This window comes from Hyla sarda, chromosome 9, assembly GCF_029499605.1.
Source record: "Hyla sarda isolate aHylSar1 chromosome 9, aHylSar1.hap1, whole genome shotgun sequence".
NCBI lineage: Eukaryota > Metazoa > Chordata > Amphibia > Anura > Hylidae > Hyla > Hyla sarda.
Window position 1 is genome coordinate 5,930,940 of NC_079197.1, and position 26,863 is coordinate 5,957,802.

The 26,863-nt window shown below is 44.9% G+C and overlaps 1 protein-coding gene across 4 annotated transcripts in view; it reads right to left on the minus strand.

Annotated features, from left to right (window-relative positions):
- ABCA2 (ATP binding cassette subfamily A member 2) overlaps positions 1-26,863 on the minus strand; it is a 119,199-nt gene that overhangs the window by 23,833 nt on the left and 68,503 nt on the right. For all 4 annotated transcript variants that reach the window (XM_056538175.1, XM_056538177.1, XM_056538176.1 and 1 more), the window contains 24 exons: positions 25,085-25,248; positions 24,304-24,425; positions 22,239-22,346; positions 20,245-20,427; positions 19,936-20,154; positions 18,547-18,884; positions 17,373-17,532; positions 16,526-16,654; positions 16,165-16,332; positions 15,968-16,064; positions 15,056-15,229; positions 13,963-14,065; positions 11,754-11,868; positions 8,298-8,488; positions 7,517-7,667; positions 7,221-7,425; positions 5,593-5,757; positions 5,301-5,481; positions 5,010-5,222; positions 2,975-3,171; positions 2,412-2,582; positions 2,133-2,299; positions 1,620-1,740; positions 646-927 (listed from right to left, as the gene is read on the minus strand). In XM_056538175.1, coding sequence (XP_056394150.1) covers positions 646-927; positions 1,620-1,740; positions 2,133-2,299; positions 2,412-2,582; positions 2,975-3,171; positions 5,010-5,222; positions 5,301-5,481; positions 5,593-5,757; positions 7,221-7,425; positions 7,517-7,667; positions 8,298-8,488; positions 11,754-11,868; positions 13,963-14,065; positions 15,056-15,229; positions 15,968-16,064; positions 16,165-16,332; positions 16,526-16,654; positions 17,373-17,532; positions 18,547-18,884; positions 19,936-20,154; positions 20,245-20,427; positions 22,239-22,346; positions 24,304-24,425; positions 25,085-25,248 — 4,124 coding nt within the window. The remainder of the gene's footprint in view (positions 1-645; positions 928-1,619; positions 1,741-2,132; positions 2,300-2,411; positions 2,583-2,974; positions 3,172-5,009; positions 5,223-5,300; positions 5,482-5,592; positions 5,758-7,220; positions 7,426-7,516; positions 7,668-8,297; positions 8,489-11,753; positions 11,869-13,962; positions 14,066-15,055; positions 15,230-15,967; positions 16,065-16,164; positions 16,333-16,525; positions 16,655-17,372; positions 17,533-18,546; positions 18,885-19,935; positions 20,155-20,244; positions 20,428-22,238; positions 22,347-24,303; positions 24,426-25,084; positions 25,249-26,863) is intronic.

Consider the following 26,863-nt stretch of genomic DNA (forward strand, 5'->3'; position numbering starts at 1 on the left):
TTCCCTTAGCAGCAGGTTGTAAACTTTGATTTGTCTGTCTTTAGCTGTTCGGGAATGCTGGGAGTTGTAGTTTTGCAACAGCTGGAGGACCCCTGGCTGGGAAAGATTTGTATAAGCGATCAACTAATCGCGTAGTCGAAATATGCAAAAAAGTGTGCAGTGTTATGGATTTTGCTATAGAAATACTGAATAAGCAGCAAAGATTTGTGGATTTTTTTAACCCTTTGTTTAGCTTGTATAAAATACCAGCAGCAAAACTCACATGATTGGTTGCAGATTTTCTCATGTAGATTTTAGAGTAGGAAAAAATCTGCAGCATTTCCGCTCGGGGAAGCTGTCCTCTTACTTTTAGATTACAGCTCTGCAGCCAGATAATGCTACATTTTTAGACAATATATGGCCAAAGAAGGATGGAATTGAGCAATCTCAGGCCTCATCCACATCTGTGATGGAGATTGTGTTGGAAGCCTCCCTCACATATTCTGCCAGAAAAGTGCTGGGCAGTATAACAGAAAGCCAAAGACCCCATTGAAATCAATGGTAGACTGCGGGCCACTGACCTCTGCTTGGGTCACACACCCCTAAGGCTGGGCATGATCCAACGTCTCCTCACCAAAAGGTTGGTCTACTTTTGAATCCACCTACCATGCAGACTTAGGTTCTCCACATCCTGCGAGGTATCGAACAAGGGCGAGTAGTCACCGTAGAACTCCGCGTACGCTCCACCTTCCTCTCCCCTCACAGATCCCACAGAAGAGGACGAACCGGAACGCAGAGAACCGGGCGACTGACCCGGAAGAATTTCTGATGCAAAGTTGTTGAGTTCTACTTCAGGTTTATCTCCAGGCTCCGTCATGGTTGAGGGATCGGGGCTGGAATCTGGCTGAAGAACAGGCTTCAAAGTGTCCTTCTTGGACTCCTTCATATCTAGAAGGCAAGGGGTCACAATGAAGTATTCTGAGAACAATAACCCAATTCTTAAAGGGGTTCTCCAACATAAGGCGACTTTAGTGTCATACAGTAATGGACATGCTTTCCAAGGATCTGTGCTTGTGTTGGTAAATGGTCGTGTCCTGTGTCCCCCATCACACTGCTGGCTTCTTTTTAGGATCTGGCTATTTCCTGTTACTGTGGCCTCCCTCAGACTACAATTCCCAGGATTCTCTGTTTCAAGGTGACCCACACATTGGTCATCCCCCACCCACTGCAGAACAGCCATGCTCCCTTTGATCACATGACTTGCCCAACTTCACCTGACACACAAGCTGTAGATTTGCATGATGACAAATGCCCACACGTGTGTGCTGGTAACGTCATCATGGGGTGCTGGCCTCACACACAACAGACAAAGCAGCCAAGCCCCCTTTCAGCACCTGACTTGTGATGTGTTGTCTCGGGCCGCACAGCAAGCTGGGAAAGATCCGAGACAACACTCATTTTGTAGGCTGCAGAAAATTAAATTCCAGGAAAAGAAAGACAAAGAAATTTGATACCCCCCTCCAAACACAGGTAAGTGAAGTATATTAGTAACTAGACAAATTTTGCTGCCCCATCTCACATTCAAAGAACCAAAAATCCTGGGATACCCCTTTAAGTCTGTCTCATATTACGCAACACACCTGCGTCGCTGTTTTCAAGAGACTGGTCTTCTTCAGACACCTTGAGGAAAACTTCTTCCAAGGTTGTGTCCATGAGTCCAAAGCTGGTTAGATCTAGATCGCTGAGGCTCTGCTCCAGGTGCTGACAGAGATATAGCCAACAAATAAAACATTAAAGGGGTCATCTGCTTATTTTTTTTTTTTTTCAATTGAAGACCTGAGGATAGGCCATCAATTTAAGATCAGTGTTGGTCTGACTTTGGCACCTGTGCTGATCAGCTGTTTGAAGAGGCGCTCGCGTTGGTGCACAGTTCTGCAGCTCCGCTCATTTCTAATAGTACGGACAAGGAAGAATATCTATAAATGCAGAAAAGGCAGAGCAGTGCGGCTGATCATGGGGGTGTCAGGAGTTGGACCCCCACCAATCTTATATTGATGGCCTACCATGAGGATCCTGACACTATGCGTAGTGGAAATCAAGTGTCTAAATTCACTTGATGGCCACAGTAATGGATAACAAGAAAGTTCAGCTACCTGGAAGAGACGCTCGAAACAGCCTTTCCTGGCGGACTCACTGGGGAGGATGTAGGACAGCTCCGTATTGGTGTCAGAGACCAGGAGGCAGGACGTCACGTATTTCTTAATAAACTGAGTCACCCGAGGTTCTGAACAGGGGCTTATGCAGGAGGTCGAGCGGATATCTGGAGAGCGGGGTGAGGAAGGAATAAGAAATAATAAAATACTGATCTTACTTACTGACCCGGCTTCCTATTCACTACATATAAAGCCATCAAGCTCCAATCTACAACCAACCTGGGCTTCCCTGCTTCTTCACCACCGTTAACTTATAGCCATCTCCATAAGTGCTCTTCAGAAACAGCGGAGAACCACAACACTTCAGCTTCCCGTGAGAAATAATAGCAATACGGTCGCCCAGAAGATCGGCTTCATCCATGTGATGGGTGGAGAGAAGGATCGTGCGGCCTGTGGAATAGTCAGGGTTCAGAAGATGCCATCGAAGGGGATAAGATGTCTGAACGCTGGGGACCCCCTGCGATCTCGGCTGCGGCACCCCAGGCATCCAGGGCAAGGAGCGAACTTTGCTCCGTGCCGGATGACTGGCGATGCGGGGCAGAGGCTTGTGACATCACGGTCACTCTCCGCTTGTGACGTCACAGCCATGCCCCCTCAATGCAAGTCTATGGGAGGGGCCGTGACTTCATGAGAGGGGCACGGCCGTGACTTCGGGGCTGCACCCGACACTCTAAACGATCTTCAGGTGCAGCACGAAGATCACGGGGGTCCTTTGGATGGGGGATAAGATGTCTAGGGGTGGAGTACCCCTTTAAAAAAGTGAAATACTCTTGGGGTCTTACCCTGTTTGTACTTTAGAATAAGATCCCATATGGCTCTTCTTGCATAAGGGTCAACACCGGCCGTCGGCTCATCTAATATTACCGCTTTGGACCCCCCAACAAAAGCGATGGCTACAGACAGTTTACGCTTCATTCCTCCAGATAGCGTCTGGACCAAGGAGTGGCGCTTGTTCGATAACTCCAAGTCTTCAATCATCCTGGAGAGGAGACAATATCGGTAAAATACATTTGGGCCTCTACAGAGTCAACCAATAACTTGACGCCATAGGTAGAACTTTCTAGAATTACACAATATAGACTTGTATTTGCCATCATTTGGTAAGACCTTCACAACACAGCAGGTGGCAGATATCCAATGGGACAATCTCCTAAACCCAAAAGTCAATATCCTTCTAATCGCCTCCATCAAAACTACACATAAATCTCCATTACCCGTTACCAACATCCATTAAACTCTGAATTATTAAGCCCTTAAACAAATCAAAAGGAATCATTTGGCATCAACATCCAGAAAACAATTACACAAGTAAAAGGGATTTTTGGATAGCAGGAAGGATACAGTGTCATATATATATATATATATATATATATATATATATATATATATATACACACACACATAGAGAGACAGCAGAAACGCTGCTTCCACAGGCAATGCGTTTCACAGCACAAACGCTGCTTCCTCAGGAGTTGCATGAGGAAGCAGCGTTTGTGCTGTGAAACGCGTTACATGATGGACTATTGAACTACTGTTGTTACCTACTCCTGTGTTGGTCCATTCCGGGACCGTTCCAGGAAGAAAACGTGGGATTTCCAGGTGCTAAATGGACCAACTCAGGAGTAGGTAACAGCAGTAGTTCAATAGACCATCATGCAACACATTTCACAGCACAAACGCTGCTTCCTCAGGCATTGCATTTGTGCTGTGAAACGCGTTGCCTTAGGAAGCAGCGTTTATGCTGTGAAACATGTTGCCTGAGGAAGCAGCATTTGTGTCTATTGAATTACTTTTGTTATCTACTCCTGAGTTGGTTCATTCAGTGCCTGGAAATCCCACGTTCTCTTCCTTGAACGGTCCCTGAACAGACCAATTCAGGAGTAGGTAACAAAAAGTAGTCCAATAGACCAACATGCAATGTATTTCACAGCACAAACGCTGCTTCCTAAGGCAACGTGTTACACAGCACAAACAGTGCTTCCTCAGGCAACGCGCCTTACAACACAAATGCTGCATCCTAAGGCAACGCGTTTCACAGCACAAACGCTGCTTCCTCAGGCAATGAGTTTCACAGCACAACAACGCTTCCTCAGGCAACACCTGAGGAAGCAACGTTTGTGCTGTGAAACACGTTGCATGATGGTCTATTGAACTACTTTTGTTGCCTACTACTGTGTTGGTCCGTTCAGCGCCTGGAAATCATACATTCTCCTGAATACCAGGAGTCTTATCATTAAAGGAGATCTTCGTCAATAAAAACTAAAAAAAATAACCATCCCATATCCACAGGATATGGGATTAGTAGCTAATCGTTGGGGGTCTGAGCGTGTGCTGCAGCCCGTCCATGGTCCAAGCACTGAAAGGACCCAAGTACAGCTCTGGGGCATCATTGGTGCTCTGCTAGAAATGAATGGAGCATGTGCCTTCTACTGGTAGGTGACATGGGCTCCTCACTGCCAGTGCCAGGGACCCGTCCTGCTAATCCTGGGGGACCCCAGCGGTCAGAGCCCTTGCGATCAGTTACTTATGCCCTATGCCATAGATAGGGGATAAGTACATTTTCGCTGGAGTACTCCTTTAAGACATCCCTTCTGCTTTTCCACTAACCCTTCTCCAATTTTCAAGGAGACGCCTAAACCTTCTGTTCCAGATTCTATTTACAGCAAGCTCCATTACTCTTTCAGCGGAAACAACATGCACCACAATGGAACCCAATGGATCTATTTATAAGTCCACAAGGTCCAGTGGGTGCCTATGATGATGTGTGTCCTCTCATGACTAAGATCAATATATAAGTATTATTTCCACTGTACATACTTGTCCATCTCCTTGCGTATTGCCTCCTCGGCCATGCCCTTCAGCCGGGAGTAGAACCAGAGATGTTCTTCTACAGTTAGCTTGTCAAACAGCACGTTGTGTTGAGGACACATCCCCAGGCTTTTCCGAATCTCGTTCATTTCCGTACGAATATCATGTCCATAGATGGTGGCGGAGCCGGAGGATGGGGGGAACAGACCGGTGAGGATGGACCTGTATGGGAGGATGAGGTTATAAGGCTTCTAGATCTGTTCTTATTTGGTAAATGGGTGCAGTATGGGTAAGACTTACATGGTGGTGGTTTTTCCTGCTCCATTATGTCCAAGGAAAGACACCACCTGGTTTTCGTGTAGATTTAGGCTCAGTTTGTTCAGCGCCAGTTTTTTACCCGTCTTGTAGATTTTTGTGAGCTTGTCGATGCAAACAACTAAAGGAAGATGATTTGGCTCCTCTTCTATCCCACGAGTCTCCTCTGAGAGGGTCAAAAACATTAAATATACAATCCATTTGGGTCCATTAGGTTTAACCCCCTCCCTGCATTAATGGAGAGAACTGGCTACACTGTAGATAGGACACAACATACCTAGTCTTCGACTCTCCATTGCACAGGCTTGGTCTTCCTCCATGATGCTCAGACGAGTCGGCCGGGACCATGGCCAGGACCACTCCCAGGTTTCTATGCGCCCACTCCCAAGCCAATAGGAGCGTTGGAAGGGAAAGTACCAGGGGCGGGGGAGTCCATACATGCCTAGAACAAAAAACTTTTTTTTTTAAGGACAATGTTCACATGTTTTTTTTTTCATGTTTAGCTTAATGACTTCCTACCGAACCATAAGACAAAATGCACCCACTGAATGCCAAAAGAGTGTCCTAATTTCTGTAATTTGGCTTTTTAAATTTCTTAGGTGCGTTATACATTCTATGTGGCTTAAGGGGGATGTGGCTTAAAAGGAAAGGGGAGTGATTTCCTGAAGAGGAAGTGAAGCTTAAAAAGAACCTGTCACCAATTTTTAACAATGTTACTATTATTAAAGGGGTTATCTGGTTAAAAAAAAAAAATGTATCCCCTATCCACAGGATAAGGGATAAATGTTTGATCTCGGGGGGGTCCGACCTCTGTGACGGTTGAGTTCAGCGCTGGTGTTGTGGAGCACTCAGCGGGGAGAAGCAGTATTATGAGAGATGGGAAGGGGGATCACAGAGGAAGGACCCCCGCGATCAGACACTTATGCCCTTTTTCTGGGATATGATTTTTTCAGCTGGATTTCTCCTTTCAATAGCTTATTGTAACCTGATCAATCACCTTCTTAAAATTTCTTGATGTGCCCTTCCATTCCCAATATATTAGGGTTTGTAGTTTGTATGACAATTTAGGGACTAGTCAGATGGCGGTAACTTCGTTTTAATAAAGGGAGTGACTATTGGTGATGGGCGGTATCATACAGTTAGGGTGTGTGAATGTTTTACACTGAGAGGTGTGTACCCTAATAAACACCCCAACTGTACAATCCGGTCCACCACCTGATAGTCACTCCCATTATTAAAATGAAGTTCACGCCCATCTGACTATTCCCTGAATTGTCACACAAACTAAAAAACCCCAATATCTCGGGAACTTCTGGGATTGCTTGTTAAAAACCAAACAATGCCCCCTCTACATGTTTCGTTACAACACTAACGTCCTCAGGAGGGAAACGGGCATGACGATGCAAATTGGTTTCAAGTTCATCGACCCTGACCCATCCTGGGGGTTAATTGATGTGTGTTTGATAAACCCTCATAGGACATATTGAAAAACCACAAGAAGGTGTGTGATCAGGGCCCCATAACCTTTTTAAAGGGGTCATCTGACAGAAAAAACTTATAGGGTTGTGTCTGATTGGGGGGGGGGGGGGTTGGGGTGTCCTTCCTCTGTGACCCCTTCCCTCCCACCCCCACCATCTCCCGTCTCACGTTTTAGTGCTGCTTCTTTCTGCTGAGTGCCTCACAACACCAACCCCCACCATCCAAAACTGCCTTCTAGTGGCAACAGGTCCTCTTTAAAATACACCAAACTGGCCAATATCCACCAAAATTTAGGCATACATTTTTAAGTCAATTTTTAAATAGGTATAAACAGTTTAGAAAAGTCTAATAATGTGACACTTTTATCAGCCTAGGCCACAGTCCTGCTGCCCCCTCTCTCCACCTGCCAAAGAAACATGGCATTACCTGGGTGAACGGCTTCAATATACCAGGTCAGAACGCCGTACACTACGGCATCAATGATCAGCATCATCATAGACAGCATAAGGTTGAAGTCGTCTCCCTCCACCGGAGACTGGCTGAAGGTCTTCCACTGGATTCCGACCCCTGCCACTTCATACAATGCAAAGTACTTGGAGCCGAGGCCAAAGGCGGTGGTGGACATGAGTGACTGTAGACGGTACAAGACACAGGATGGCGTCACAATCACACAATATACCTTTCAGACCTCCAAAACCATAGGTCGTGATTTGATGACTTACAGCGATGCACTTCTCAAAGGCGGTGATCTTATCGTGCGCCACTTCTTCCCGGATAGCGACATACATATAGGGGACGTAGCTGAGGAAGTAGATTATTCCACCACAGGCAGAGGCCAACTTAGCCTTGGAGTAAAGTACGGACACCAGGAAGCTGCAGAAAGGAGAGTTATGGTCAATATATGTAGAAATAATGCAATAATAATGCAGTCTATGGATGTCAACTGACCATGTTCTAGATGGTTCATGGATCCTCTATGGCAGTTAATACTACTACTATGCTGCTGCTGTTTTAGTATCGGGTCATTGAGTGATGAGGCCCGGCCCTATGAATTCCAGTTAGGCTATTGATGTAATCTTATCGGTCAAGATACATTAGGGCAGTGTTTCCTAACCAGGGTGCCTCCAGCTGTTGCAAAACTACAACTCCCAGCATGAAAATTGAAGAGAGCGCATCACTCTCCATCCATCATGGGCTGCCCTAGTAACGATGCATAGTAACATAAAGGGAAGTCTATGGGCATAACTATAGCTGGAGCAGAAATAGCAGCTGCTATGGGTCCAAGAGGTGGAGGAGGGGTCCAAGAAGGTGCAAAAACATTGTACCTTATTTTAGGGGAAATGATGGCCTTCTGCTATCTAGTGCTGCTATGTGGGTTCTCTGATTATCCTTACCTTCAGTTATTACTACTATGCAGCTGCTGTTTTAGTTTTGGGTCATTGGGTGATGAGGCCCGGCTATGGGGCCCTCTATAAATTTACAAACCCATCCACCCCCACTCACCAGAACATGATGGTGGCCACAGCGTAGATGGAGAGGAAGAGCCAGATGATGAACACGTTGCTGTGCATGAGGACCTGGCCGTACTTCAGGATGCCGGTGAGAGCAGTCACGGAGATAGAGAGCTGAACAAAGCCGGTAATGAACCAGGCTACCCAGTGCACTGCATTATTTAGACCCATCATCTTCATCACCTGGGGGGCAATGGAGACAAATCAGAAAATGCCAGAACTCAATATCATCAGCTTCACTTCACAAGTCGGCCTTTTTCCAAAACAGCGCCACTTTTGTCCTCAGGCTGTGTGTGATATAACAACTCAGTTCCATTCACTTCAATGGAACGGAGCTGCAATACCACATACAAGGACAAGAGTGGAGCTGTTTTAGTTTTTTCTTCCGATCGATGGATAACACCTTTATCAGGCCTGATGGATCAAAGCTTGTGTATTACATGAGGTTCTGCTGCTCTATGGCATGGCTCACACACCTGTGAGATCAGGTTCAGGACTCACACACCTGTGAGATCAGGTTCAGGACTCACACACCTGTGAGATCAGGTTCAGGACTCACACACCTGTGAGATCAGGTTCAGGACTCACACACCTGTGAGATCAGGTTCAGGACTCACACACCTGTGAGATCAGGTTCAGGACTCACACACCTGTGAGATCAGGTTCAGGACTCACACACCTGTGAGATCAGGTTCAGGACTCACACACCTGTGAGATCAGGTTCAGGACTCACACACCTGTGAGATCAGGTTCAGGACTCACACACCTGTGAGATCAGGTTCAGGACTCACACACCTGTGAGATCAGGTTCAGGACTCACACACCTGTGAGATCAGGTTCAGGACTCACACACCTGTGAGATCAGGTTCAGGACTCACACACCTGTGAGATCAGGTTCAGGACTCACACACCTGTGAGATCAGGTTCAGGACTCACACACCTGTGAGATCAGGTTCAGGACTCACACACTTGTGAGATCAGGTTCAGGACTCACACACCTGTGAGATCAGGTTCAGGACTCACACACCTGTGAGATCAGGTTCAGGACTCACACACCTGTGAGATCAGGTTCAGGACTCACACACCTGTGAGCTCAGGTTCAGGACTCACACACCTGTGAAATTAGGCTCAGAACTCACACACCTGTGAGCTCAGGTTCAGGACTAACACACCTGTGAGATCAGGTTCAGGACTCACACACCTGTGAAATCAGGTTCAGGACTCACACACACCTGTGAGATCAGGTTCAGGACTCACACACACCTGTGAGATCAGGTTCAGGACTCACACACCTGTGAGATCAGGTTCAGGACTCACACACCTGTGAGATCAGGTTCAGGACTCACACACCTGTGAGATCAGGTTCAGGACTCACACACCTGTGAGATCAGGTTCAGGACTCACACACCTGTGAGATCAAGTTCAGGACTCACACACCTGTGAGATCAGGCTCAGGACTCACACACCTGTGAGATCAGGTTCAGGACTCACACACCTGTGAGATCAAGTTCAGGACTCACACACCTGTGAGATCAGGTTCAGGACTCACACACCTGTGAGATCAAGTTCAGGACTCACACACCTGTGAGATCAGGCTCAGGACTCACACACCTGTGAGATCAGGTTCAGGACTCACACACCTGTGAGATCAGGTTCAGGACTCACACACCTGTGAGATCAGGTTCAGGACTCACACACCTGTGAGATCAAGTTCAGGACTCACACACCTGTGAGATCAAGTTCAGGACTCACACACCTGTGAGATCAAGTTCAGGACTCACACACCTGTGAGATCAAGTTCAGGACTCACACACCTGTGAGATCAGGTTCAGGACTCACACACCTGTGAGATCAGGTTCAGGACTCACACACCTGTGAGATCAGGTTCAGGACTCACACACCTGTGACATCAGGTTCAGGACTCACACACCTGTGACATCAGGTTCAGGACTCACACACCTGTGAGATCAGGTTCAGGACTCACACACCTGTGAGATCAGGTTCAGGACTCACACACCTGTGAGATCAGGTTCAGGACTCACACACACAACAGAACTGGAGTATGGGAGTGACTTTCTCCAGAACCATCAGTCACTCCCAAAACCTGGAACCAAACTCCAGTCTTATGTGACTGAGGCAAGAAGCCAGTAACACGTACCTCCAGTCCACCATTTTACTAACTGCTTATACCCTATATTCGGGAATTTTCACACCATCTCCTTCAAGTGCTTAATATAACTGTATTTGAAATTCTGCTACTGTATTTATGTATGTAACACAATATATACTTCTTGGGGGAGATTTATCAAAATCTGTGTAGAGGAAAAGTTGCTCAGTTGCCCATAGCAACCAATCAGATCGCTGCTTTCATTTTTAAGAAGGCCTGTGAACTATGAAAGAAGCAATCTGATTGGTTGCTATGGGCAACTGGGGAACTTTTCCTCTGCACAGATTTTGATAAATCTCCCCCCTTATGTCTACTTGACTGCGTTGTGATTTTCTTGTACAGATTCGGTGTCAATAAAACGAGTAAAAAGTAAATAAATGAATAAATAAAATTGTTTAGTTTCTCCAAACGACCAATGAAAATTCCAGCTTAAATGTGATTTATTAACCCATTAATGACCATGGCGCAATCATTTTTTCAGTGATTTTGCTTATGTGATTATTTAACAGCCCTAAGATTTTTATTTCTTGGTCTACAAAAGTTTAGCAGCATTTTTATAAAAATAATCATCTATAGCTCTTTATACTTTATATTTGCTAATTGACACCAAAATGAAGTATTTATACTTAATATTTATACTTAAACGTTAGGATAGAGCGCACCTCCATTCTAGTTGTACCTTACGGAAGCTGCCAGCTAGAGATAAGAAAGTTCTGTTCCTGTATCTCTGGTGGCTTCATAAAGAATGAATCCAGGGGGGTGCACATGCATCACAGCTCACCCTATAAATGCCCCTGCTGCACTTGTCTAAGCAATGATGGCCCCACAGTGGAACCTGACCCTGTTCTAAACCAGAATCTATGACCTCCCTACGTGATTCTTTCCTTGGTAACGGTGGAGTCATCAGGGGGACACTAGTCTATGGAATGGTAGACATTAGCTTACAAATGCAGGAGATATGTATAAATTAAGGTAAAACAAAAAAAACAAGTTTTTATTAAATTTTATTAGTACGAACGCATATGGGTCCAATATGTTGGATCAAAAAATCACGTTGGATCAAAAAATGGCCATGACTATATGATGAAAATCCCATATACCAGCGGTCTCCAAACCACTGGCATATACCATGATATAACACGGCATTCGAGAGAAATTAAAATAGGACATCATATAGGGCCCATAATGTATTACAGCTAACACTCTATTACACTCTTCAGGTAAACTTTACTCATACAATCCCGGGGATATATATCAATCCTCCCCATCCCCCTCTATTACCTCTTTCAGGCGATGCTCCTTCTCGGCTACGATGTGCTGGATCATCATGGCCACGGAGTAGACCCAGGAGATGACCATACACAGCGGCATCATGTGCTCGATCACAAACAAGAAACTAAAATCACAAACAACACAGTCACGTTACGTTCCACACATGTGAACCTAATATAATATCATGGGAAACTAATATAATAACATGGGAACCTAATATAATATCATGGGAACCTAATATAATATCATGGGAACCTAATATAATATCATGGGAACCTAATATAATATCATGGGAACCTAATATAATATCATGGTAACCTAATATAATAACACGTGACCTAATATAATAACATGGGAACCTAATATAATATCATGGGAAACGAATATAATATCATGAGAACCTAATATAATAACATGTGACCTAATATAATATCATGAGAAACTAATATAATAACATGGGAACCTAATATAATATCATGGGAAACTAATATAATATCATGGGAACCTAATATAATATCATGGGAAACTAATATAATATCATGGGAACCTAATATAATAACATGGGGACCTAATATAATATCATGGGAACCTAATATAATATCATGGTAACCTAATATAATATCATGTGAACCTAATATAATATCATGGGAACCTAATATAATATCATGGGAAACTAATATAATAACATGGGAACCTAATATAATATCATGTGAACCTAATATAATAACATGGGAACCTAATATAATAACATGGGAACCTAATATAATATCATGGGAACCTAATATAATATCATGGGAACCTAATATAATATCATGGGAAACTAATATAATAACATGGGAACCTAATATAATATCATGTGAACCTAATATAATAACATGGGAACCTAATATAATAACATGGGAACCTAATATAATATCATGGGAACCTAATATAATAACATGGGAACCTAATATAATATCATGGGAACCTAATATAATATCATGGGAACCTAATATAATATCATGGGAACCTAATATAATATCATGGGAACCTAATATAATATCATGGGAACCTAATATAATATCATGGGAACCTAATATAATATCATGGGAACTTAATATAATATCATGTGAAACGAATATAATATCATGAGAACCTAATATAATAACATGTGACCTAATATAATATCATGAGAAACTAATATAATAACATGGGAACTTAATATAATATCATGGGAACCTAATATAACAACATGTGACCTAATATAATATCATGGGAATCTAATATAACATGTGACCCTAATGTAATAGCATGGGAACCTAATATAATAACATATAAACCTAATATAATATCATGGGAACCTAATATAATATCATGGGAACCTAATATAATAACATGTGACATAATATAATAACATGTGACCTAATATAATAAAATGTGAACCTAATATAATATCATGGGAACTTAATATAATATCATGGGAACCTAATATAATAACATGGGAACCTAATATAATATCATGGGAACCTAATATAATAACATGTGAACCTAATATAATATCATGGGACCCTAATATAATAACATGGGAACCTAATATAATAACATGGGAACCTAATATAATATCATGGGACCCTAATATAATAACATGGGAACCTAATATAATAACATGTGACCCTAATATAATATCATGTGACCCTAATATAATAACATGGGAACCTAATATAATAACATGGGAACCAAATATAATAACATGTGACCCCAATATAATAACATGGGAACCTAATATAATATCATGAGACCCTAATATAATAACATGTGACCCTAATATAATAACATGGGAACCTAATATAATAACATGTGACCCTAATATAATATCATGGGACCCTAATATAATATCATGGGACCCTAATATAATAACATGTGACCCTAATATAATAACATGGGAACCTAATATAATAACATGTGACCCTAATATAATAACATGTGACCCTAATATAATAACATGTAACCCTAATATAATAACATGGGAACCTAATATAATAACATGGGAACCTAATATAATATCATGGGACCCTAATATAATAACATGGGAACCTAATATAATAACATGTTAACCTAATATAATATCATGTGAACCTTATATAATAACAAGGGACCCTAATATAATAACATGGGAACCTAATATAATAACATGTGACCTAATATAATAACATGGGACCCTAATATAAAGCCAACTTACTCGTCACGCGTGTAACACGGATACGGGAAGATCTGCACATAGTTTCCAGGTTCCACCACGTCATGGCCCACAATGGTATTGATTATGGCTCTCTCCATCATGTCTGTCACAGGAATTAATTGATGTCATTAGAACAAATATGTTTTCCAGTTTTATCAGTTCATCACCCTTTTTAAAATCTCTGCTTGCTGTCAATTAAAGGCAAACATTCTCCTCTTCACTAAGGGTCCGTTTGCATGGGAGGATTTTTTTGCAGCGTATTTCCTGCAGAAAATCTGCAGCAGATTTTGCTACCAATGATTTCAATGGGTCAGCGGAAAATCCACAATAGTGGAAGATTTGCAGATTTTCTGCGGACCCATTGAAGTCAAGGGTAGTAAGTCTGCTGCTGAAAATTCGCAAAAACTCTAAAGGCTATGTTCACACGGAGGATCTTTGGTGGAATGTTCAGGACATGCCAGCAATAGTACCAGAATTGCGCCACCTCTATAGACGCCAATGCATTTCGGAGTGGATTCTGCAGTGGATCCTTTCTGTGGAGGCTGGAATCAGAATTCCTGCCACGGATATTCCACGGATATTGAAAACAATAGGACTCTACTGCCACGGAATGTGGAATTTTTTGTGTAAACATAGCCTAAGGGTCTATTCACACGGCAGAATTCTGCCTCAAATGAAAGCCCAATAGAATTCTAGGGGATTCCGCACTCCCATTCACACTTCTGAATTTCTGCTTACGGAATTCTGCTAGCAGAAATTTGGAAGTGTGAATGGGAGTGCGAAATCCCATAGAAGTCTATTGGGTTTTCATTTTGAGGCGGAATTCCACATGCGTAAATTCTGGCGTGTGAATAGACCCTAAGGGTGAGTTCACATGAGCGGATTTTGTTTCAAACTTGCAGCGTATTTCCCGATGCTAGTTTGAAAAGGGGGCAGGGTCTCTGCGGGCTGTCCGCTGCAGATTTTCAGCAGTGGAATCTCTGCTGTTAGAAATCCGCCACAGACCCCATTGACTTCAATGGGGCTGCCGCAGATCTTCCACACGAACATTCCGCTGCCAAAAATCTGCTGTGGACAGCATTTGGGTAATGACCTTGTATCCACACGAAGCCATAAAGGAAGTAGAAGCGCCCTCCGGTGTTGGGTCCCGGTCTCCAGTACGCCCGGCGGATTTCATTCGTTTTTTCTGTAAAACTGGAATTTTGTCTGATCTTGTACATGACGTGCGGAGGGAGTGAACCATCCGGCTTGGTCTGGAAAATGACACCTGCAAAATAGATAATCCATACATTGATCAGAACGGTTTCATGTAAATGATGACATCACTCATTATCATACAGCTAAGCACCTCGACATGTTCCACTTAAAGGGGTACTCTGCTGCTAGACCTCTTAACATTTGGATAGGGGATAAGATGTCTGATCACGGGTGTCCTGCTGCTGGGGCTCCCACAGCACCTGTCGCTCTAAACAAACACCGGTTCCTGCGGCAGTGGTCGTGACGTCATGGCCACGCTCCCTCATGGTGTCACCACTGGCTCCCTCCATTCATGTCTATGGGAGGGGCGTGGTGGCTGACACGCCCTCTCCCATGGACATGAACTGAGGGTGTGTGGCCGTGACATCATGGCCACTGCCGCAGGAACCCGGCGCTTGTTTAGAACGCCAGGTGCTGCGGGAGATCGTGGGGAAGGGGGGGGGGGGGGGGGTGCTTGGGGCCCAGCAGCAGGACAGGGTGCCTCCAGCTGTTGCAAAACTACAACTCCCAGCATCAATGATTACTTCTATGCTGCTGCTCTTTTAGATTCAGGTCATTTGGTAATGGTCTATATGAATTCCAGTTGGGCTCCTGATGTAGTCTAATTAGTCAAGATACATTAGAGCAGTGTTTCCTAACCAGGGTGCCTCCAGCTGTTGCAAAACTGTTGTAGTTTTTCAACAGCTAGAGGGCCACATTTTGGAGACCACTGGTGTAGATATTGCTCAGGATTGTTGTACCAACTTACTTGCGAACACGGTGACATTGTCCTGATACGCCTGGTTGAGGGTGTAGTTCACTATGCTGTCCTCATTGGGGAACCCCTTGAAGATGTCAACGCTGACCTATTTAATAATAATATTAGTCATTTATAGTAATTTCATATATTACCTGCAGGAAGTGTCTATAAGACACCAAATTGCGACTTCGCTCTCTTCCCCCCACCTTAGACATGAAGCGTGTCCAGCCGCATGCCGCGTTGTCAATGGTGTCAAGCTGTTGCAGTAAAGTGCTGACATTGAACGCTGTGAAGTTGGAGCTGAGGACCCGGCGGAGCAGTTCACCGTCGGTGCCGTTCTGGAACTCCGGGAGTCTCTGAAGGTAGCTGGTAACCTGCGAGAAAATGAAATCAGACAGCGTGAGAGTCGATGTGACGGGAGACGAGTGCCGAAGGTCCCGCGAAACAAGTCGGGAACAGATTCTGCACCTGCCTGTCTGATCCAGTTATGTCGCTGCCTTGTTTCTGTATCATTACTACCGAGTTGGAGCAGATGTGTCCTGGACCCTACATGACGGCTTCACTTACCTGTTGCAGCCGCTGAATACGTTGCTGCAGCATCCCGTCCTCCAGCAGACTGCGGATCTCAGCTGAGATGTTCATCCACATCTTGGCATATTGTGTCACGTTACCGACGAATGCAAACGTCTCGTTGGCCTATAAGCAAAGAGAAATGTATATGAGAACTAACTGAGCACCCCGTGTAGCCCATGCTGCTCTACCTTGTGGAAGAGGAATAGCAACGCTCTTTAGGAGACTGGGAAAGCTGGGTGGCACACATACTGTGCCCCAGAAGCTCCAGCAGTGATAGGCTGCTGGATCTCCTTGCATTCATAACTGCAGAGGTGCTGCCAAGACCTCTCCTTGCCCCCACAGTGATGTGTTCTCCCTCCCCCCCCCAAAGCTTCTCTTCCCTGCCCATCCCATCTCCCTGCCTGAGCACTAACTATTCTCTGCACCTGCCTGTCGGACAGTTAAATCATACTTTACCATGACGTCGGTCCGGTGGCAGGATGTTCAAAACTCCTGGGAAATCTCCGCAGCCCAAGACTAACACAATCAGAAGATGTACAGGAAGTCCCACACGGGATGTCCTGATCCCAACAATCTCCACAGCCCAAGAGTAAAACAGCGGAGCCCGGACAGTTAAATCATACTTTACCATGGCATTGGTCCGGCGGTGGGATGTTTAAATCTCCTGGCAATCTCCGCAGCCCAAGAATAATCCAGACTTCACTGTTTTATTCTCAGGCTGCAGAGATGGTCGTCATCCCCAAACTCTACTATTTTTTAGTAGTAATTTAGTTATATTTTTTTTGTTCTTCACATTTTAAGCACAACTTAACCAGGTTGTACACTTAACCCCTTATCTCACCTTGCGGATTACTTTGTCGACTTCAGTTCCCACCGGGGAGTAAAGGATTTTTGGGTTGCTGGTCATAAGGTGCACGAGAAGACCCAGGTTCCTCCGCTCTTTGCTGGTGAAGCCCAAGGAGCTCATGTTCCCCTGTTTCAGGGCTTCGGGCTCAATGGTTCTGAAGGACATAAGAAGAAAATGGAGGATTAGAGGTGAAAGGTCAACAGGTATATTTCATGTATTCTACATCAGCCACTAATTCTCCTGACTGTCCTATTGCAGTCCGGTATAGGAAATAACACAATTACAGCAGCCATTTCTATGGAGCTATCATGCAGTCACAGAGTCACCGATGCTCCATGGGAATGCACAGTCTTTGCGCATCCTCTTTTTGTGGCATAGGGATAAGTTTATGGTTGATCTTCGTTCATTCACTCACTAGAAGGTCTATTGGGGGCAGCCAAGACATGAACCATCAATGGGGCTGTACTGTGCATGCCCAACTATGGCTCTATTATGACAGGAACCCTGTTCTCGAGAACACCTGGGACCCCTTGTGATCATACACTCCTGTGGATAGGGCATCAATATTAATCATTAGACAATTCCCTAATGCAGTGTTTCCCAACCAGTGTGCTTACAGCTGTTGTAAACTACAACTTCCAGCATGCGCAACAGCTGGAGGCTGTCCGGGCATGGTAAAAGTTGTAGATTTTGCAACAGCTGGAGGCACACTGGTTAGGAAATACTGCCCTAATGTACCTTGACCGAGACTACATCAGGAGCCTAACTGGAATTTATAGGGCCCTATAGCAACAGGCCGGGCCCAATCAACTAATGGCCAAAAACTAAAAACAGCAGCAGCATAGTAGTAGTAATGACTGATGCTGGGAGTTGTAGATTTGCAACTACACTACCCTAATATATTTTGACTGATGTGACTACATCATGAGCCTAACTGGAATTCATAGGGCCCCATAGCAATGAAACTAAAACAGCAGCAGCATAGTAGTAGTAATAACTAATTGTAAGGATAATCAAAGAACTCGCATAGCATCGCTAATTAGCAGAAGGACATCATTTTCCCTAAAATAAGGTACAATGTTCTTGTGTCTGAGTGGACCCCTTTCACCTCTTGGCCCCATGGCAGCTTTTGCTGTGTGCCGCACTGTCTACAATTTTGGGCACTGACCGGTTGATACCGCACAGGATAGGCTGAAGGCCCGCCCACAGCTGAACAAAGGCTGAAAATTGGCTGCGTGGGTTTTCCTCATCTGTGTCGCCCTCCTGGCCTCTGCCCTCTTCCCCTTCTCCGGTGGAGTTGGCATTACTGGTGGTGTTGAAGTTCCAGCTGGTGGAGTTGACCAGGGTTGGGTTGGTTTTGCTGACACAGGCTCCTTTGGGTAACAACTTGGCCAGAGCAGACAGTATATCCACGTCTTTTAGGATCTTCTCGACTTGCAGTAGGTTGTCCAGGAGCAAGCGCAGGCGATGCTGCGTTTCCGTGGCATTTACCTCGTCGAGTCGGAGCTGAAATTGTAGATGGAAAACATTATATATATGACTCCAGGATAAATAGACAAAAATGGGGAATCTGTAGAGCGCTACTGCTTGCAAGGAAAGGACTCTGAACGCCACAGGTGCACAGGACGGTTTATTAGAATAAAAGATACTGACAACGCATTTCGGCACTGGCACACGCCTTCCTCAGGTCCACAATGAATTAATATTGATGCGTCCTGAAATGTCTCCCGTGTATTGGTGGCTTTATCTATGGCTGTAACTTCAGTGCCCATTGGATAGGCTGACCATACAGGACAGTCCCATTTTTTTTATTTTATTTTGGGGTTGTCCCGTTTTATTATGATTTTGTCCCGTTTTGCCCACAGCAGCCACTACTCACTGTTCTTAAAGTGGCCACAGCCCTGCTGCCTGATCTTAATTTGCAGCCAGTAAGCAGTGGCTGCTGGGATTGGGACAAGTCATAAGTGACGCCCCTGATGTTATGCCCCAAGGAGCAGAACAGGAGAACATTAGATTGGTCAGGAGAGTGCACAGTGAGTCTGGCGTGGTCGTGGACTCTGAAGCATCGGAGCGAGCATTGGGATGGTAACTAAACTACCACCTGCTTCAACTGCTCCTCCAGTCCGAGGACCTACTGTTATGGCCCAGCAGAGCAGTCAGTAACTTCCAACCTGGGACTGGAGGAGCGGTGGAGCACTGAAGCAGTGGGGCGGTATGTTGGGGGGTGGGGGGGTGGGGGAGTTGTTTACCTACTATATGCAGACCTATGAAGTGGGGGCACAGAGCCGGAGGTCTATATAAACTTTACCGTATGGGGTCATATAGTCTGAAGAGAGGGCCTGCGGCTGCCACCTACAGCTATATGGGGCACAGAGCTGCTTGGGTGCCCCTAACTATATATGTATCTATTACATAACCCTGTCCGGTTTTTGTCATAAGGGATACTGTCAGCCTACCATCGGGGCATTGTTATCAGGAATGACATCTTAATGCCTCTTCAGTGAAGATCTAGCATTCTTCTCATGAAACAGGAGGCTCAGGATGAGAAGTCACTTACCTGGCTGATGGTTTTGTGGACGTCCACCTGTTCCTTCAGTTCTCCGGCCAGTTCCTTGAAGCGTTCGGTGCGGGCGGGCTCGGTGCCATCACATACGATGTTCTTATAGGAGGTCAGCAGGGGGCGCTTGGCTTCGGACACTCCGAGGATACTGCCCAGCTGCTCCAGACTCCCCTCACACGTCAGGTACTCCAGCTCTTTAGGAGTGAAGAGAATTTCCTGAAATGAAAGTGAAACTCCTCAATGAGGCAAAATATAAAGTTGTCCCCACATGGTATGTAGTCATCTGGAGTGTCCCATAGAATGTACCTCCAGCTCCTTCACCATCGCCTGGGGGTCGTAGTCTTCAGATGAAGTATTGGGGATGGCCAGGCCAAGTGCCAGGGTCAGAAGCCTCAGGAGAGCCAGCCTGTGCCCGGACTTCAGAGGATCCTGTATGGCCTTGTGGATTAACCCTTCCTGGAAGGATTTCCATTTGCCTAGAATGTTCCCCTACAAACATATGACAACCAGAGTTATGTACAATATGCGTGACGCTGGATATAACTAGGCCAGGAGTAGAAGGGTCTATTCACGCAGCAGAATTTCCGCTTGCGGAAATCCGCATCAAATTAAAGCCCACAGACTTCTATGGAATTTCGCACTCCCATTCACACTTCTAAATTTACGCTTGCGGAATTCTGCAAGGGTTAAAATCTGCATATTGAGTGTATCAGATGACTGATGCCTTGGTCCCATGATCCTCCCGAAGCCATTGGCTGTGGAAAGAGTTCCAAGTCTCCAGGAGAAGGGGTGGACCCACAGTAGGTAGGTCGGACTGGCTCAGTTCTAGCGCTTGCTGTGAGGATAATGTGTTTCAATTGACAGTTTTCCTTTAAAGGGGTACTCCGCCCCTAGACATCTTATCCCCTAACCAAAGGATAGGGGATAAGATGTCAGATCGCGGGGGTCCCGCCGCTGGGGACCCCCGGGATCTTGAATGCAGGACCCACCTGTTGTGGCTTCAGGAAACGCTGGAGGCTTAGGCTCTCGACCACGGTGACGTGAGACTGTGACTTCACGACTCTGCCCCCATGTGACGTCACAACCCGCCCCTCAATGCAAGTCTATGGGAGGGGGCGTGAAAGCTGTCACGCCCCCTCCCATAGGCTTGCATTGAGGGGGCGGAGCGTGACGTCACATGGGGGCAGAGTCGTGACGTCACAATGCTATGGCCCCGTGATCGACAGTAATCAGACTGATCAGGGAATGATTTTAACGGAGGGCGGCGTGCAAGATCACGGGGGTTCCCAGCGGCGGGACCCCTGCGATCAGGCATCTTATGCCCTATCCTTTGGATAGGGGATAAAATGTCTAAGCGCTGGAGTACCCCTTTAAAGGGGTGCCCAAGCGTTCTGAATATTTAGATCCCAATGCTAGGTGCGGGCTGCGGGGGTCGTGATGTCACGCCACGCCCACTCAATGCAAGCCTATGGGAGGGGGCATGGCAGCAGCCACGCCCCCTCCCATAGATTTGCATTGAGGGGGCGTGGTGTGACATCACAAGGGGGGTGGCCGTGACGTCACTACCCCTGCAGCCCGCACCCAGCATTCGGAATTAAATGTTCAGAACGCTGTGGCAGTAGAGTACATCTTTAAAGGGAAGTGACAAAATATTAACTAATCTGGGCTCAAAAGCTGCAACATCCTACGTTGCGATAAAGAGACTGTGTTGTATCGGAGTTATCAGTAAAGTGTTAAAGTTGTTTCATGGTGTCCAGAGGTCTCATTCCTGCACTTTGCACTATGCATTATGAGTAGTTTGTTATTATAAGGTTATCTGAAGCTTCAATGGGAAGCTGCAGTAACCCAGGTATAACTATGTACGGAACCGTCTCCACCCTCCACTGTGTATGTTGGTCCAACGCCTCCGGTAAACTGTGCTGGGTGTCGGACCCCCACATATTAGATCCTGAGGATACATTCCTACTGGTATGTTCACACCTACTATAAATGCTGCAGATTTCCCAACGTATAATCCGCAGCACATACAGTATATGGATCAGCTCCCAGCTTTGGCTTCAGTGTAAGGCAGCGGACTTTAACCCGTGGAACTACAACTTCCAGCATGCTGTGACATCTGCAGGCTTTCAGGGCAAGATGGGAGTTGTAGTTTAACAACAGATTGAGAGTCACTGATTCAGGTCAGTGATGTACCGCCTTACCATATATGCGTGTGACAATGACCCAGCTCCTACCATATTGAGCATTGCCATGTTGGGAGTAGTAGTGTCTTCCTTTAAGGAGCAGTGGAGGACACTCACATGTAGATTGAAGATCTGCCCTCCCGCTGACGTGGCTGCGTCCCAGGGGTTCTTAGATGACAAATCATCGGCCGACGGGTGCGGAGAGCTAAAGAGCAAGCGGTAAACCTGAGGAGGCAGAAGTAATATGTTGTGAGATGGAAGGGCAGGCGACAGGGGTCATGATAGAAGAGGGAGATAACCAAAAAAATTCCTTGGGGAAATAAATCCCCTCAGGGTTAACCCTGACTAGAGGCACCCAAAATGAACAATAAAACTTAACTTTTATTCTAACAAATTAATATGGAAAGAAAATTGTGCTCAGTGGCCACTAGGTGGCAGTGACGTATTAAAAATATAGCACTGTGCATGGACTTTCTTGTATATATTTGTTATGCTATATAGTATGCATAGGTTCATTAGCTGATTTTATTCTGATCTTATTTTAACCAGCTAGCTGGCTTAAAAGCCAATATTAATACTTTCAAAGTACCCTGCAATCAGCATTGGTAATAAACAGCCAGCTCATACATACTAATGATGATTGCAGGGTACTTTGAAAGTATTAATATTGGCTTTTAAGCCAGCTAGCTGGTTAAAATAAGATCAGAATAAAATCAGCTAATGAACCTATGCATGCTATATAGCATAACAAATATATACAAGAAAGTCCATGCACAGTGCTGTATTTTTAATACGTCACTGCCACCTAGTGGCCACTGAGCAAAATTTTCTTTCCATATTAATTTGTTAGAAAAAAGGTTAAGGGTACCTTTCATTAAAAAAAAAACTTTTGATATATTATAGATTAATGTATGCAGAATAGGTTTCCAATTGCATGTTATTAAAAAATATGCTTCTTTCTATTTAATTTTCCACTTTGAAAAAATGACCACTAGAGGTCTCCCTACCAGTCCTTTTTATAGATTTCAGACTCATGCTGGAGTCCTAAATCTCAGACTGCAGCCGGGACACAGACAAACTCAGCTGGCAGCTCTGAATCTTCTCCCCTCTGTTTACAACTGCATGTGCAGAGAGAAGAAAGATCGGAGCTCAGATAGTAAAATGAATGAGGGCCTGCAGTAATACAGAGTCAGGAGTATGCCCTGCTGTGCTATGAGCACTGATTGACAGGCAGGGGGCAGTGCTGAGCTTGTCTGTGTCCCGGCTGCAGTCTTGAGATTTAGGACTCCAGCATGAGTCTGAAACCTATAAAAAGGACTGGTAGGGAGACCTCTAGTGGTCATTTTTTCCACAGTGGAAAATTAAATAGAAAGAAGCATATTTTTTAATAACATGCAATTGGAAAGTTATTCTGCATACATTAATCTATAATATATCAAAAAAAATTTGATGAAAGGTACCCTGTAAGTTTTATTGTTCATTTTGGGTGCCTCTAGTCAGGGTTAACCCTGAGGGGATTTTTTTTCCCCAATAAATGTTGTTGGTTATTAATAGTTGCCCGGAGACCCCCAAGGGGAATCTTTTTGGTAGTGCTGTAGAAGAGGGAGATGACATGTCAAGACATACAGAGCAGAAGGGTCAAAGTCACAGCAGCACAAATTATTTGAGGAGTGTGCTCTGCCAATCTCCAAGTGTCATAGATTGAGGCACACATAGTAGTAGAGTCTGCCATCATGGTGGTGGGGGGTAATAGACTGAAGGTTACATGGTGGACAGAGAAGAGAATCCTGCAGCACAGAGTATTTCAGGAGAGGAGTGTACTGATCTCATGGGAGGATGTCAGAGTTACATAGTGTATGGAGCAGGGTACCACAGCAGCACAGAGTCTTTCAGGAGAGGATTGTTCTGATGTTGTGCGGAGGTGGCATAGAGAGTTACATTATGTATGGAGCAGGATACCACAGCAGCACAGAGTCTTTCAGGAGAGGATTGTTCTGATGTTGTGGGGAGGTGGCATAGAGAGTTACATTATGTATGGAGCAGGATACCACAGCAGCACAGAGTCTTTCAGGAGAGGATTGTTCTGATGTTGTGGGGAGGTGGCATAGAGAGTTGCATAATGGACAGAGCAGGGTACCACAGCAGCACAGAGTCTTTCAGGAGATGCAGATAATAAACTTACCTCCTGCAGATTGATACTGGAGCCGGACAGTAAATCCACCACATTGTTGGGCAACGATAGATTGGACTGGAGGAATTCCCGAAAATCTGTCTTGTTTTTTACTACAGAATCCAAAGTAAACCCTGCGGTGGAGGAAAGGAAAGAACATGGTTGCAGTGCTTCACTTATTATTGCCACCCAGGGAGCCTACAGCTGTTGCAAAACTACAACTCCCAGCATCAGTTATTACTACTACTATGCTGCTGCTGTTTTAGTTTCTGGCCATTGGTTTGATTGGGCCCAGCCCTTTGCTATGGGGCACTATTAATTCCAGTTAGGCTCCTGATGTAGTCTAATCGGTCAAGATGCATTAGGGCAGTGTTTTCTAACCAGGGTGCCTCCAGCTGTTGCAAAACTACAACTCCCAGCATGCCAGGACAGCCAAAGGCTGCAACAGCTGGAGGCACCCTGGTTAGAAAACACTGCCCTAATGCATCTTGACCGATTAGACTACTTCAGGAGCCTAACTGGAATTCATTGGGCCCCATAGCAAAGGGCCAGGCCCAATCAACCCATTGGCCAGAAACTAAAACAGCAGCAGCATAGTAGTAGTAATAACTGATGCTGGGAGTTGTAGTTTTGTAATAGCTGGAGGCACACTGGTTGGGCCAACACTGACGTATCCGATGCTGTATTCCTATTTCCAGACACAAGATGGGTACAGGTGTTAGATGATCACAGACTGTGCCCGGCACATGACGCCCAGCTGTTACCCGCAGGTGCAGATCTGTCGCCCCCATACCTTGCTGGCGCTGGAAGTGGTTCTCCAGGGAGCTGTGGTCACTGCTCAAGGACTCCAGGTGATTCTTTAGAGATTCCAGCTCTTCCTCCAGCCCCGGACGGTTTGTATCAAACAGGTTACTGTTTTCCACCACCTCGGTGAGCCGGTCCAGGAGCTGGGTGACCCTACAGGGGGCAGAATGGGGTTGGGGGGCATTACATGGTCAGGGCACAGTCACTCACCTTGGCACAATCAGATCCCAAATTATTCTTTATCAGTCCTTCAATACATGAACAGTGTATATCTACGCCTAGAATGTGTGATACCGTATCTAAGCCTATTGTGCATAATACTGACTCCTGACCTGCTGTATCCAAGTCTAGCACATGTGATACTTTCTTCTTAACTGATATCTGCTGTATCTAAGCCTATCATGTGTGCTGCTGTATCTAATTTTTTCATGTGTGGTACTGCCTACGAGTTACAGTATCTAAGCCTGTTATATGTGATCAATTCATTCAGTCCTGCAATAATAAGACAGTGTGTATCTAAGCCTATTACGTGTGATACCGTATCTAAGACTATGATGTGTGAAACTATCTGATGAACAGATATATGTTATCTTTTGTTGTTACATTTTCATCTGCTGTATCTAAACTTTTCATGTTTGATACTGTCTGCTGTATATTGTTTTATCATGTGTGATACCATCTGCAGAGCTGCTGTATCTAAACCTATTATGTGCTATACTGACTGCTGTATCCAAGCCTATCATGTGTGATACTATCTGCTGCATCTCATTTTATCATAGGGGATACTGTCTGCTAAGCTGCAGTATCTCATTTATTTAATGTGTGGTACTCCCTGTATCTATGCTTATTATAAGTGATACTATCTTGAGTCATACTATCTGCTAATCTGCTGTATCTAAGCCTATCATGTGTGATACTATCTGCTGTACCTCATTTTTATCATGTGGGATACTGTCTGCTAAGCTGCAGTATCTCATTTATTTAATGTGTGGTACTCCCTGTATCTATGCTTCTTATAAGTGATACTATCTTGAGCCATACTATTTGCTAATCTGCTGTATCTAAGCCTATCATGTGTGATACTGTCTGTCGAGCTGCAGTATCTAAGCCTGTTATAGGTAATATTGACTGGTGACCTGCTGTATCCAAGTCTATCATGTGTGATACTGTTCTAATCTTTTCATGTGTGTGTCACTGTTCGCAGAGCTGCTGAATCTCATTCTATCTTGTGTAATACACTCCGTTGAGCTGCTGTATCTAAGCTCATTATATGTCATGCTATCCAATGAACTGATAAATGCTATCTTGTTTCATACTATCTGCTAATTGGCTGTATCTAAGCCTATTGTATGTCATATTGTCTGCAGAGCTGCTTTATCTAATCCTATATGTGTGGTATTGTGCTGATGAGCTGTTGTATCTAAGCCTATTGTGGTGGCCCGATACAGGAGTTGCACCCCTGTACCCTAGCTGCCCTGTCAGGCAGCCTCCCTGCAGTGCACTGAGGACAGCTGTGTTTAAGAGGGGGAGTTTGTGGTGGCCCGATACAGGAGTTGCACCCCTGTACCTTAGCTGCCCTGTAGGCAGCCTCCCTGCAGTGTCCCCTGGGCCCCCTGCACCTGTTCTCCTTGTATAGTTATCTTTATACTTTGTATTGTATAAAAGTGTTATGTCTTTAAGAACCATTGACAGGTGATTAACCAGTGTCATGTGATTTTAACCCAGCGAAGTATCAGCGACCATGTGACCTTAGGGTGACCGATGGGAC